This window comes from Haemorhous mexicanus, chromosome 27, assembly GCF_027477595.1.
Source record: "Haemorhous mexicanus isolate bHaeMex1 chromosome 27, bHaeMex1.pri, whole genome shotgun sequence".
Taxonomy (NCBI): domain Eukaryota; kingdom Metazoa; phylum Chordata; class Aves; order Passeriformes; family Fringillidae; genus Haemorhous; species Haemorhous mexicanus.
In genome coordinates, this window is record NC_082367.1 from 2,531,752 (window position 1) to 2,545,501 (window position 13,750).

The following is a 13,750-nucleotide window of genomic DNA, read 5'->3' on the forward strand; positions in this document are numbered from 1 at the left end:
ATTCCCCTCAATCTTACAAATGTGCACTCTGTTTGTAATACTGATTTGGTCTGGTTCTGTCTCCAAGCACTGAGGTTACTTCTGGCTATGCCAGGAAGTTAAAGGGCCTCCAGCTAGGAGACTTCTTGTAGATCTTTTTGTTTGTAGATCTTATTGTTTGTAGATGTTGCTTTACATCTCCTTCTCCTTATTAAATTAATCAGATTGAGCCTCTTTCCTCTCTGGCAGTAAATCATGTCAGCTGGAGAGGTTCTGGGAAGTTCCAGAGCCATCTCTGGTACAGCTCTGAACACCTCTGAATGTCCCACAGCCTGTGTGGACCCTGTGGCAGTGTAGAGCAGTGCCACAGCCAGCAGCAGCCCCCAGCCCTGTGCAGGTCTGCCTGCACGGTGCTCTGGCTGTCTGGGGAGAAGGCTGCTCTCCCTTCCAGCCCAGCTGCTGCTGGGTTAACCATTAACTCCCAGCTCCTGGCCTGGCAGGGACAGGCTTTTGTTTTCAGCCTGTGAGTCTGCTCGCTGTGGCCTTTCCTGTGCTGGTCCAGTGCCATTTCTGGGGTTCTGCTGGGGGCTGAACAGCCTTTCCTGCTGCAGGCAGCTGCAGTGGCCTCGATGGTGTGGGGGCAGCATGAGGAAGGTGGTCCAGGAGCAGGACATGGCCATGGTGGCAAGGGAGGGGACAGGCACGTGGCCAAGGCTCAGGACACCAACGTTCCTCTCCTGGTACTGTTTGCAGTGCTCCCTTCAGGGGCTGGAAGAGCCTGAGCCCAACCACGTGGGATGGTGATTCCCCCCCAGATCCCCCAGTGGTCCTTCAGGAGATGGGTCCCACAGGTGCCCAGTGTGCACCAGGAGGGTCCCCGTGGTGGGTGCAGCCTGGGCCCCCTGCCTGCCTGGAGCTGGATCACCTCCAGCCCCAGGGTGTGTCAGGGTGCTGCTGCCTCCCTTACTGGCACTGCCTCCTCCCCACATCCTGCTCATCACTTCTTGACCATGCAATAGGAAACTCCTGCGTGTTTCCTCTGCAGAGAGGTCCACAAAAATTCTGGAGGTCAAGTCCTGTTCCAAGACAGACTGCCTGAGCAAGGGTGCAGCTCAGAGCTGCAGTCATCCTACCTCCACTCAGGTTTGCAGTAGGCTGTGCCTCAGGCCCAGGACAGGCCAGTGCTAATGCTGAGTGCCAGAGGGGGACTTCACATCCTCCCAGGGGCCCCTTCCTGCTCCTCCCTCAAAGCACAGAGGGGTTGTTTAGAAGACACCCTGCCAGCTCTGAGCTGAGCTGGGAAGAGTTCACATTGAGTGTGTCAGTGTGCTGATGTGTTCTAATTGCTGCTCTTGCTCAGCAGCAGCAAGGAGGGGCATAAGCAACTGCTCATCTCCTGGGTGGGTGAGTGGGTGGCAGCCGAGGGCAACAACAGCTTTGGAAATGGGAGGGAGAAACTTGAAACTCCACTGGTAGAGTGTCCTTGGGATGTGACTACAGCCCAGGTGAAGATTTCGCTGAGCAGCCTGAGATGCTGCAGAAACACTGGCAGTGTCAAATGGCAGCAGGTCCCAGTCCCCTCCACCTGCCAGCTAGCATGGGGGGCTTGCCCCATCCTCAGTGTTGCCATATGGCTGGGGTTTGCCTTTTTCTGATTCTCTTCATGGTTCCTGAATCCTCATCACTAAGGTGTCTTCAGGAGGGAGGTGCAGTGCTGGAAGGAGAGGTGTCTGCTGCGTGGGCATGTCTGTACAGGGACCTGACTGCTGCAGGAGTGTGACCCTCCACAGCCTGGGATCTCACATGTGAGCAGCTGCCTGGCTGTGGAGCCCTGGGTGAGGCCCCACTGGTGGTGCACAAACCCCCTGGGCAGACCAGCAGAGGAGGGCAGCTATGGGGAACAGGCTGGTTTTGGAAACCCTCTATAACCAAAGTAAATGGACTGTGGCTCTTCTCTGCAATTTCATTTCTCCTAATTTAGTACTCAGAAATGTGTTTAATTAAAAAGTTATTTATATAAGCATCGATAGCCTAACTTAAACAGTGAATATATTTATATTCTGAGCTCTTATATTGATTTTGAGCATTTTTTTCTTTCAGGGTGAGATTGCCTCCACTCAAAGGAACAATAACATACTGGAAATACACAAGGTGTATACCATTCACCCAGACTAAGGAAAGCTTTGTTCTAAAAGGAATAAAATAATCATGGCAGAATGTACAGGTTACAAGGAAACCTCAAATCGGCACCTACGTTTCAAATTGCAGAGCCTCAGTCGCCGCCTTGATGAACTGGAGGAAGCAACTAAAAATCTGCAGAAAGCAGAGGATGAGCTGCTCGACCTCCAGGACAAAGTTATCCAGGCAGAAGGCAGCAACTCCAGCATGCTGGCTGACATTGAAGCCCTGAGGAAAAGAGTGCTGAAGATTGAAGGCAAGGATGAAGAAATTAGGAAGGCTGAAGAGCTTTGCAGATTAATGAAAGAAAAGCTTGAAGAGGAGGAGAGCCTCACTCGAGATCTGAAGTCAGAAATTGAACTCCTTCAGAGGAGAATGGCAGAGCTGGAGAAGCTGGAGGAGGCCTTCAGCAGGAGCAAGAATGACTGTACACAGCTGTGTCTTAGCCTCAATGAAGAAAAGAACTTGACCAAAAAGATATCTACAGAATTAGAAATACTTAGAGTGAAAGTGAAAGAACTGGAATCATCTGAGGACAGGCTGGATAAAACTGAGCAGACCTTAACAGCTGAGCTAGAAAAGCTGAAATCCTTAGCCCTGAGCTTTATCACAGAAAGAAAACATTTTAACGAAAGAGAAAAGCAAAATGAAAAAATAATCCAGGAGCTAACACAGAAACTAGAACAAAACAATAAACTAAATAGGGCAGATCAAACTAGAAATGCATCCAACTTGCTAGAAAGGTCATCCAACAATCTCCTGGACAGAAATGATATGAGAATTGAAGATGACTTGACTTCTGCACTGCCTTCTAAAGAGACCAGGAGGAAGGGAAGTGTGGATTACCTGAAACATGTAGAAAATGAAACCAGGAATAAATCAGAAAACCAAAAGAATAAAAACCAGGAAGACAATAAAGTGAAAGATCTCACCCAAGAAATTGAGAAACTTAAAATTCAGATAAAACACTTTGAATCTTTAGAAGAAGAACTTAAAAAAGTGAGAGCCAAAAATAATGATCTGCAAGACAGTTACTTAAGTGAGCAGAATAAAAACAAACTCTTAACAGGTCAGCTAGAAGAAATAAAAATGCAAATAAAGAAACAGAAAGAGCTGGAGAATGGAGAAGTTGAAAATGAAGATACAAGCTTTTCTAGCAGGGGAAAGCATGATAGACCTAAATACAGAGGTGTCATGACTGATTTGGCAGCTGCTAAGCACAAGCCAAGGGAGCTCTCACCACAGCAGCGCCGGGAAAGAGCACGGAACAGAGACTTCTCTCTCAGCAATGACAGCTACAGCCACAGTGCTAAGAGGGTGCCCAGTCCAAGCTTAATGAACAGAAAAGCAGGGAAAGCTTCTGCTGCATCTGCCCTTTCAGACACTGCTGTCACAGATACAAGAAGAGTGGAAGAGAAATCTTTAGTTTCCACTGTTTCTTCTGGTCAGAAGGAAGGCTGTGTCATGCAGAACGAGGGGAAGAGGTCCAAAGAGCAGCCATCTGTCCTCAGCCGGTATCCTCCTGCTGCACAGGAGCAGAAGTCTTGGAAAGCACCTTCCAAACCTGTTGGTGATACAGGCCTGAGATCCAAGGCTGAAAAGCCATCTCAGGTGTTCCGTGGGAACTGCCAAAATGGTGCTGACACACGGGAGGAAAAGTCCAGCAAAGGAGAATCAACAGGTTCTTTGTCTGAGAAGCTGAAAACAAGTCAGGCTGAAGTCAGTGAGTGCTTGGGGGATACACAGCTCACAAGGGGGAACCACAGCTCTTCCAATGGCACAGCCTCAGCATACAGGTACCACGTGTCCTCCAGCGTGTCAGCCTCAGACTCTGCTGGCTCTAAAGTGGAAGCAGTGAGCACTTTTGCTGCATCACACAGACAGCCCTCAGAGGGGAGGGCTAGAAGGGCATTAATCTCCCAGGAAAGAGAAGCTGCAGACACATCCCTTGAAAGTGTGAAGCTTTCGACCCTGACAAAGCGTTCCCATCACTCCAGGAGTCAGGAGGACATTCTGCAGATTCTCACTGGTCTTGATAAAGAAGGCACCGAGCAGTCTTCAAGTTCAGCAGCAGATCATGTAAATATGGGTTTAAAAACTGACTCCAAAACCATCCAGGGTAACCAGGAAAAACTTAATTCTGATGAAGAATCAGGGAGAGGCAAAAAACTGACCACTCAGGCAGATTTTGAGACAAGAAAGAAAGTCAGTTCCAAGCAGTTCTCCAATTCCAGGGGAGTTTTTAGAGCATCACTTTTTGAAAATGACAAAAAAACTGTGAATGATGAAGACTCTACCAAGTGCATAAAACCATTAGATGCCAGCACTGGAGAACTGAAATCCAGAAGATCCTTCAGCCCTAGAGAAGCTCTGAGATCAAAAGCCATCATTAAACCTGCAATTGTTGAGAAAGATATGAAGGCAATCATGGGAGGGACTGTTTCAGAGGCAGAGCCAGAAAAACAGAAGTCTGCTTTTAAAATGGTAACAAATAAAATGACAAGCAGCATCACAATCTTTCCTTCTGAGCCAACAGCTCCAAGGACCACTGCAGATACAGCAGCAAAGGAAAGGCATGTTGCCACCAGCAACATCAGAGTTGCTTCAAATGAGCCTTCACCATCCATAACAAACAATGTCCCTTCACCCTTTGAGGTGTCAGTTAACAGAAGTGCTCTGAAGTCATCTGAGGCAGACAGAAGTGGAGAGGCAGTGCCAAGAAGTAAAGCTGAAACAGTGGTGTCGAGAAGCAGCATTATGCTAAAGACTTCTGAACTCACAGAGAGGAACAGTGAGACACCTTTGGAGACAATCAGCTGGAAGAGCCACGGCTCGTCAGATGCAGGTTCCTCCGAAACAAAGCACGTCACTGTCAGAAGTTCCTGGAGAACAAGGCAAGGCCTGCATTCCCTGGAGGACTCTCAAACCAAAGTGGAGAAAAGTGCAACTTTCAGTGCCACAAACTTGTGTAGATCCTCAGTGGACCTTTTAGAGGGGGAAGGGAGTAGTTCAAAACCAGACTTCCTGGAGCAGACTTCATCAAGGACAAGTGCCACAGCTAATTCTTGGAGTGCCCCTGAGCTGGGGTCCCGAAGGACCAAAAGTAACTTAAGTGCATCTGAGCTGCTGCCACGCAGGAGCTGTGCCACTGACCCTGCAGCAGCTGCTGCTTGGCAGCGCAGCACGCCACCTGTGAGTATCCTTCTTCAACTCTTCCACTTGATGAGGTTTTCCAAGTTTCCTGTTCGTTGTAGGCTGCATGATTTGAAATTTTACAGCTTATTTCCTAAGTGCTGTCTTCTTTCAGTGAATTCACCATTCCCAGCGCCCACAGCTTTCTCATGTGTGAATTACCAGATTTAGCCTTCTCAAAATGAGATCCATCTGCTTGGGTCTTGTAATGCCAGATGAATAACTGCATAGTAGCATCAGAGAAGACATAGTCACAGCTTAAGTAGGACGTGGCATGCTTTTCAGAGTAACTTTATGTAGCATTTTAAATTTGGACTAGCAATGAAAAAATGATGGAAATGAGCAGATTTGAGTGGGGTTGTGCCTGAGGCAGAGTTGTAGCTCTAATGGCAGATATAGAGATGGATAGAGCTCTTTATGGTAAGAGCTTCATGGTTTCCTCATGTGAAACCAGACTTTGGTCTGGAAAAGCTTCCCAGGCATCCCCTAAACAGGTGGATGGTGGTTGGTAACACAAGGCTGCTCCCTCCTTGCTCTGTGTCAGTATTGCACCTGAAAAGGAGCAAGAGCCACAAGGACAGCTGTGCTCTGGCCCTGTTCCTTTGACTGGTACCAGTGAGGGGAGTCCCTCGAAGCAGTGACACCTGCAGGCAGCTGGTTGGTGGCATGTGCTTGCCCCTGGAGCTGCAGGCTCTGGCAGATTTCAGTTGAACTCACTGGCAGCACTTGCCCTTCTGGCCATTAACCCCACACTGGCTGGTGCTGCAGCTCCTGCCTCTGCTATTGATTTAGCACTACTCTGAGCAGCTCCTGCTGTTGCCAGTCTGCAGGAGGAAGCAAGCTGGATAATCTGACAGGGCTGGTGGCAGAGGGGATGGGTTCAGAACTGAATGACTTTGGCAGTGACAAAGATGAACTGGTGGAGGTAGGCAAGGACTTTTACATTTTCAAATCTCTTTCCACTTCTCTGGCTCTAAGAAGCACAGAAGAATTTGCACTGAGCTTTACAGAGTTTGTTGCCTGGTGTTAGAAAGTACAGGGTGGCCTTCCAGCTACATTTGGAAACTGAGAATACATTGTCTCCCTGGCCAGGGTGGGTCACAGGCAATCTGTTCTGCTTATTCACGAGTCCAAGCAGAGCTGATAGGAGTGAAGTTGTTCTTCTGCATAACAGCAATTTGTGTGCTTGGGAAATGAGAGATCCATTCCTAGGGTGTCCTTTATCCCAGGAGTTTCAATTCACTGAGCTCATGTGTGGTTGGTTGCAGAGCCCTTAGCAGTGGGCACTCAGGGATTTCTTTTCATTGTCCTCCTGGCAGCCCACCCAGGGCTGAGTGTAGCTCTGCAGTGCTTTCTGCAGGTGCTCTCCAGGTTGCTGTCAGATAAATTTGCCAGCAAATAGAGAGAAAATAGAAAACAGATGAATCTTTCCTTGGACTCAGTAATTTTGTCAAAGGGATCTGTCTTGTTTTGTCACTGTGCACCCATAATGTGGGTTAAAAGTGCCAGTGTACCTTCCCAGCAGCTGAGGTGTACCTGACAGAGCAACCTGATCTCTGCCTGCTCAAGCCAAGTATATCCAGGGTTAGGTGGATTCCAGCCTTTCTGTGTCAGGAGAGCAACCACACGGTTGGTTCACACAGAACTGAACTTGGGATCTCTCTCTGTGTCAGGCTTTGCAATAAAATCACCCTTGGCACCACATAGTCACAAACCTCTTGGTCATAGATTGTGTACTGTTAGTTTGTAAATGAGGAGAAGGAAGTTAACCTGAAAGACTGCAGATACTCAGTTGGACTAGATATAGGAAATTGTTTGCAACTTAGAATGTTGCATGTGCCCTTGGGAAAAAGCCCTTTGAGGGGAATCTTCAGGCTGGTAATATGCCTCTTACCACAGCAGCTTGTTTCTGCTGGGTTTGTGTTTCAGTTAAAGGTGTGGCTTTTTCTCTGGCAGAAGGCTGAGCACTGAGCTGTCCTCTGAAGGTATCACTGTCACCTCTTTCCAGTTCCACTATCCACAGTCTGACATTGCCTTGAGAATCTTATGTGGGAAACATGAGATCTGTGATGTTTTTGCCAAAATCTATCTTCCTCTCTTCCATTGCAACCTTCCCTTTGTGTATTGCTGACTGGGGCAAATGTCTCTAATGCAGCTCCAGGGGGCATTGACTCTTTGGAAGGCTGCTTTGGGAGCCCCAGGGAGCAGGAGCTGCTGTTGGGTGAGTGGGTGTTGCAGCCTGGGGACCAGCTCCCTCTGCTGCTGGCAGCCAGCCTTCTCCAGCTCCCCAAAGACCTGAGGCAGTGCAGGACCTGGAGCAGTCATTGAGCTGGGGTCATGTTTCACAGAGTGGAGTCTGTATTCCTCTGCTGTGATGTTTGATGAAGATTAGTGCAGTGTGCTGGAGGCAGGGAGCAGATGAGCAGCAGCAATGTCAGATGAATGCATGGTTGTCTTATGCCTCTGACATTAATCACTGGAGCTGGGCTGTCTGCTGCATAAATTGGCAAAATTCTAAAGGCAGGCTTGTCTTCAAGGGAAGATCACTTCTCTGATGGTAGAAGTGCATCTGCTGGAAAAGTCTCCCAGGCAGTGTCCAGGGATGTGCTGCCTCTTGCCCTTTCTCTCCCCTGCTTTGGGGACCAATGCACAGGGCATCTGTAGTGGGTTGACCCTGGCTGGATGCCAGGCTCTCACCAAAGCCCCTCTCTATCACTGGACAGGAGAGAGAAAACAGATGAATCTTTCCTTGGACTCAGTAATTTTGTCAAAGGGATCTGTCTTGTTTTGTCACTGTGCACCCATAACTTGGGTTAAAATTACTGGATGGTTCTTGAGAAAAGATCTTTATTAAACAACACATAAATGAGGCCATGGCTGAGCCTGGCCTGATGGTTTAAGTCCCTCCTTGCTAAAAGGACTCAAATCACACCTTACACTGCAAACCTGGCACTAGGACCCCAGTGCTGTTCCAGATCCTTCATAGACCCTGGGTCCCAACCCTTTTTATTTTCCTTTGCACAGGATGAGAGCAAGGATTTTGTGTCCAGTTCCAGAAGGAAGCAGTATGGCTCTTCTGAGTACCTCCTCCAGGCTGACACTCTGGGCAAAAGGACAGCCACCAAGGTGGAGCTGCAGGACCCTGAATCCAGCTCCCCTGCACCACCAGGGCTCCAAGGAGAGGAGCAGGTATGTGAGGGATTGTAGTTACAAGGCAAGAAGCCAATATCTGAACTGACCTCCCAGTAACCTAACCTAGAGTTGTCCAAAAAGTCTCCACTCTTGTAGGAGAAATCAAGTTGAAGTTAGCACTTGCCAGGGGTGGAGTGGCTGCTGTATTTTCTGTTATAAACTTACTTCAGCAAGCTTTATGGCTAAGAATATTCTCAAATAACTGAGTGGCACTGCATCTAGTCATCCTCTGGTACATGAATCAGTCAGGGATGGAAAAAACCATTTGGAGAAACAAAGGCAGAGTCCCTGCCTCAGCTGGCAGCTTTACTCCTGGAGTGTTTGCTGCTACACCCCTGCTGCTGTGCCACCTGAAGGACTGTGGTCCTGGTGGGATTTGGGATGGTTGCCAAGGGCAATAGCAGTCTTGTCTGCAGAGCAGAAATGCTCCAGGGCAGCAGTGGGCAGTCTGTGACCCTGTGGGTTTCTCCTCCAGGGCGCTGCCCGGGCTGGCCGGACATCTCGGAGATGAGCTGCATCCCCTTCTCAGTGACCATGGTGGAGCAAGAGGCAGGAGAGTACCAAGCTCACAGGCATCAGCACCCGTTTGTAACCTCTCCTGAGGCTTCAACTAGCCTGGAACCAGTTTTGTAATGCAGTTTGAAAGGTACAAGAGCTTTACCAGTGAATTCTTTTTCTTCGTTGCTGAAGAGGCAGCTGCAGAGACTTTGCTCAGGGGACTCCCACTTCTCATCTCTGTACCTGCCATCTTAATCTTCCCTGTAGGATGATAGGTCTGTCTCCATATGGAAAGTCTGACTACCTAGCCTCTCTGAACAATGGTACTCCTTGCACAAGAGAGAACTTTTTGTTCACTTCATTCACAGAGGATCCCAGCAGTGTCCCTGTGATTGCATCCACCAGCCCATCAAGCTGTCCACCACAACTGAAGGTTTCAGTTCCTATGGAGAGTTTGCATTCTCCTAACACACCCTTGCTGCCTGGGGTGGTGGTCACCTCAGCACCTGTGTTTCCAGCACCCTTAGTCTCTAGGCAAGAGGAGACTGTTCCCCAGTGGTTACTTTACAAGTTGAGAGGGAAGGAGAGCAGAAAATGCTCTTTAGAAGGAGTTGGTTCCCTATCACTGTCAGTCTCTGCAACAAGCTTTGCATGATCCATTCATCACCAGTTGAGATCCTGCACCAAGAAATCATCCAGTGAGCCAGACCAACACAGCAGTGACACCTCCTCCTCCTGGGACCAGGGTGCCATTTATCTGGAGCTTTGTGTGTTACACTCTGCAGGCAACAACTCTGTGGCTTGTGCAAGGCAGTTGAGCCCTACGAGAACAAGAAAAAAGTGCTTTTCCTCACAGACAAGCAGAACATCCTCGCTCCTTCCCACTCAGGGTGGAGACAGCTGCACTGGACCCTAAGCTGATCTGTGGTAGCTTTGGTCTGTGCCTCAACCCCTGTCTGCCATGCCTGGGACCCAGCTATGGTCAGAGACTGCTCAAACACAGAGCTGTGTGTCCCCACCAGTGCAGCTGCTGGCACTGTGGGGCAGACACGTCCCCACAGCTCCAGGAGGTGCTCAGGTCATCAGCAGCATTGTCCTGAGCAAGGTGAGTGCACCTGGCTCTCACAGCAGGGCTCTGACACTCCTTCCTTTCCATCCCATCCCATCCCAGCTGCTGGGCTGGCCCCTACACAAACACCCCTGGTCCTGCCTGTCCCTCTGTGCAGCAGGACAAGGAGAATGCTCCAGCCAGAGAAGGTCCTTGATCTGTTTCAGAGGTGCTGTGGGAAGAGCTGCACCCCAACAGCTCCCCTGAGCTGCACCCACTCTTGTGCCCATATCCCCCCTCTGGAGGGGCAGCTACCAGACTGCCTGTGCTGCACCTCCCTGTGCTGCAGCTCCTCCCTGGCCTGGGAAATGCACACCTCAATTCTGAGAAGAAAATTAATCAAAAAAAGAAAAAGGAAAAAAGCAATAGAGCTGGTTGCAAAATATCTATGAAAACATTTATATAAAAGGGATGTGTTTTAGTGACATGAATATTTTTTTTATAAAGATTGTTTGGAGGAAGGGAAAAATTATTTTTGAAAAAAAAAAGTTTCTTTTTGGAATTTTAAAGATGTTTTCCCAAGTGTAGATTTTTAACCCTTCATTTTATTCTTCTACATATCATGACATATGTGTCAACTTGCATTACAAGACAAAAAGATGCTTTTAAATTAGTACTGAGTGGCAGCTCTAATAATCTTTAAATTATATTAAAATAAATTGTATTAACTGCTCTCTCTTACCATTGACATGGTAGTGCTAGTAGAATGAGATAATGGGAAAAAAATTTAAACTCAAACTAAAAATGAAAGCAAGTGAAATTCTGAAGCTAAATTCAGACTTCTTACTGCCTCCCCCTGCCCCGTGTTTATCAGGAAGGATTGGAAATCCTTATGGCTTGTGCAGTCTGAAACCAGTGGATGTGACAGTCCTGTGCAGTGGCTGTGTCCTTCCCTTCTTCCCTTGCCTCTGTGTGCCCTGCTCCGTGCCCAGCAGTGCCCAGCTCTGCCCTGCCCTGCCCTGCCCACCACAGGCTGCTGCCTCTGGCTCTGCCCCTCCAAACGAATCCTGCTGCCTCAGCTGCCCAAGTGCCTCACACTGCACCTGCCTGCTCACCCTGGGAGCAGCTGGAGGCATCTTGGCACGTCCCTGCCTCTTCAGATGTCACAGGGATTCCCTCTCTGCTGCTGGGCAGCTCTCCAGCTGTCACCTGGACCAGCCACAGAGGCACTGCTGGGCACTGCTGGGCACTGCTGCTGTGCCCCCAGACCCCTGCAGGGCCTGGGGCTCCCCTGCCCCTGGTCAGTGCTGCCCAGCTCCTGCAGCCTGCACAAACTGCTGGACAGCAGACACACTGAGGAGGACAAGGGTCACTCTGGGCAGTGACTGAAGGCCCTCCCTGACAGTCCCAGCCCCATCCTGCTGCAGGACACGGCTCCACACTCCACAGGACGTCCCTGCACATCCAGCAGCTTCCTCCTCCTCACCCTGGCGTGGCTGTGGCTCAGCACGGTGCTCCCAGAGCCTCCCAAGGGAAGTGGCTTCAGCTGTGGCAAGGAAATCTCTGCAAGTGGGGTGAGCAGAGCCTTCCCTGAGCCGACCCACAGAACCCTGGCTCACCCATCAGCTTTTCAACCCCACTGCTGGCCCCAAGAACACAGCCCCGTGTCTGAAGAGCAAGGGAAGAACCACCAGCAGCAACAGCTGTTGGGTTTTCTCCTTCTGTCAGCCAGGACCAGGCTTTGCCCAGGCAAAGGGAGGGCTGTACCCTGCTGCTCAGCTGGCTTAGCCCCAGCTCTTGCCCCAGCAACACAGCGCTGCTGGCACTGTCTTCAGGTGCTCCTCACAGATGATGTCTCTCCTTTCTCCAGCTGCCTCAGTTATTTGTTCAATACTTTACAGCAGACACCTTGAACTCCTGCTCTAGACTCAGTTTTCACTGCTTGTAAATACTGGACACAGATGTCACTTGGTAACTGCACACTGGTTGTTTTTACCACAGCTGAGATTAAATCTGAGAAAGAAAACCCTACCTAGTATGGAAAGGGGCCATGCCCTCTAGTCAATGAGTGCAATAGGAGCTGATTGTATTATTAATCTTATAGCAATGACTTCAGGAAACACAATGTGTTTACTCGAATTGCACACTTTTTTTGAACAGCTGTAAAATAGAGTATATGTGTAAATATTGCCATCACTGAAGAAGTATTTGTAATTTTAGCATATAAATATAACCTGCTTTCCAGGAGGCTTGATGCTGCACAAGGGCAGGCATCGAGCCCTCGGGTAATTCCAAAGTTGTAAATGTATTTGCTGTACAGAGGAAGTGTGTCAGTGCTTGCTGCTCCCAAGGAACCTCAGCTGCTGGTCCCTTTTGGAGAGCCAGTGCTTTCCCCAGAAGGGCTGGCTCCAGTCTGAGGGCCCAGCAGCTCACTGCTTCATGAACCGGCTTCCCTCACGTCTGAACACCTCTGCAGCTGCAGAGCTGCCTGTCCAGCTCCTTGGAGGGTCTGGTGACAGCCTGGCCCCTGCTGCTGTGAGTGCAGCCTCTGGGCAGGCCCCCAGCAAGGGAAAAGGGCTGGAAGCACAGGGCAGAGCCATGTGCCTTGCTGCTTCAAGAGACACTTGACACAAGCAATTTCCCAGCTCCAGGATGAAGCAATAGTCTCGCTGGTGTCAGCTCTAAGGTAGCAGACCTCATCTCTGCCCCCCTTGCACACGGCTGAAGCAATCAGGGCACTGCTCCAGGCCAGCCCCCAGGCTGAGCTGTGAACAGAACACGAAGCCATTGTCAGCAGCTGCCTCCCATGGTCAGAACCCAGGGCCCAAAGGATCCCCCTGGGCTGCCCCACATGCAGTGCCGGCTCCTGCTGGGGGGAAGCAGCACTCCAGGCTGCATGGAATGTATTTTTAAAAGAATAAATCTATTTTTTTGTATTTGTGAACATATATTTGGGTGGGGCAGCTTAGTTAGAAGACAAATAATGCAAGAAATCTTTTCATAAACACAGGTTCATCCAAGTTAAGCAGATTTTCCAGGGTTGCAGTATTGCCTTTTCCCCTAAAATAAACTTTGTGTCCAATAGAGCTATGAGCAGTGTTCCACCCTTAGAACTTGCCCTGTCTCAGCATGCTGAGTAGAGGAAGGCCAGTACTTTGCTCCCATGCTGCCCATGCAGTGGATACAGATGGTGCTCACCTCCTTCAGCGACACAGTGCTCTTAGTCTGCATGCCAAATGTAAACACACTCTTATCTGCATGTCTCTCCTGATCAAACACTGTCAGTGCTACAGTATATAACCAATAAACACTCTTCTCTTTTTACATGGTGTGATGTGGTGTTTGCAGCAGTGCCCATTGCCTGGGGGTGCTGCTGCCCTTGGGAGAGGCACTGAGGCAGCAGAGTGTGTGTGTGTGTGTGCTGCAGGGTGGCTCAGTGCTGGAGCTGAGCACCCTGCATTTCTTTTTGTGCCTTGGTTGAGGCAGATCTCACATGCCCATTCCAGAGTGCATTTGAGGCAGGGATGGTGCATAGACAGCACAGCAAGTTGTGCACAGCCATTCTCCCCTGGGCTCCCTGAGCTGGATGTGGCACTGCTGAGAATGGCCTATGCTATCTGAGGGGTTCCAGGAGCAGTGCATGCTTGCCATGAGCCTGGTGGC

General features: G+C 49.5%; 1 protein-coding gene across 1 annotated transcript in view; it reads left to right on the plus strand.

Moving 5' to 3' along the window:
• The window catches only part of LUZP1 (leucine zipper protein 1), a 32,167-nt gene extending 18,756 nt beyond the window's left edge, over positions 1-13,411 (plus strand). Inside the window, exons 2-4 of the mRNA XM_059868830.1 lie at positions 2,080-5,349; positions 8,374-8,538; positions 9,017-13,411. Of these exons, the coding sequence (XP_059724813.1) occupies positions 2,188-5,349; positions 8,374-8,538; positions 9,017-9,052 (3,363 nt within the window). The 5' untranslated portion in view covers positions 2,080-2,187 and the 3' untranslated portion in view covers positions 9,053-13,411. The remainder of the gene's footprint in view (positions 1-2,079; positions 5,350-8,373; positions 8,539-9,016) is intronic.
• Positions 13,412-13,750: the final 339 nt, after the last annotated feature.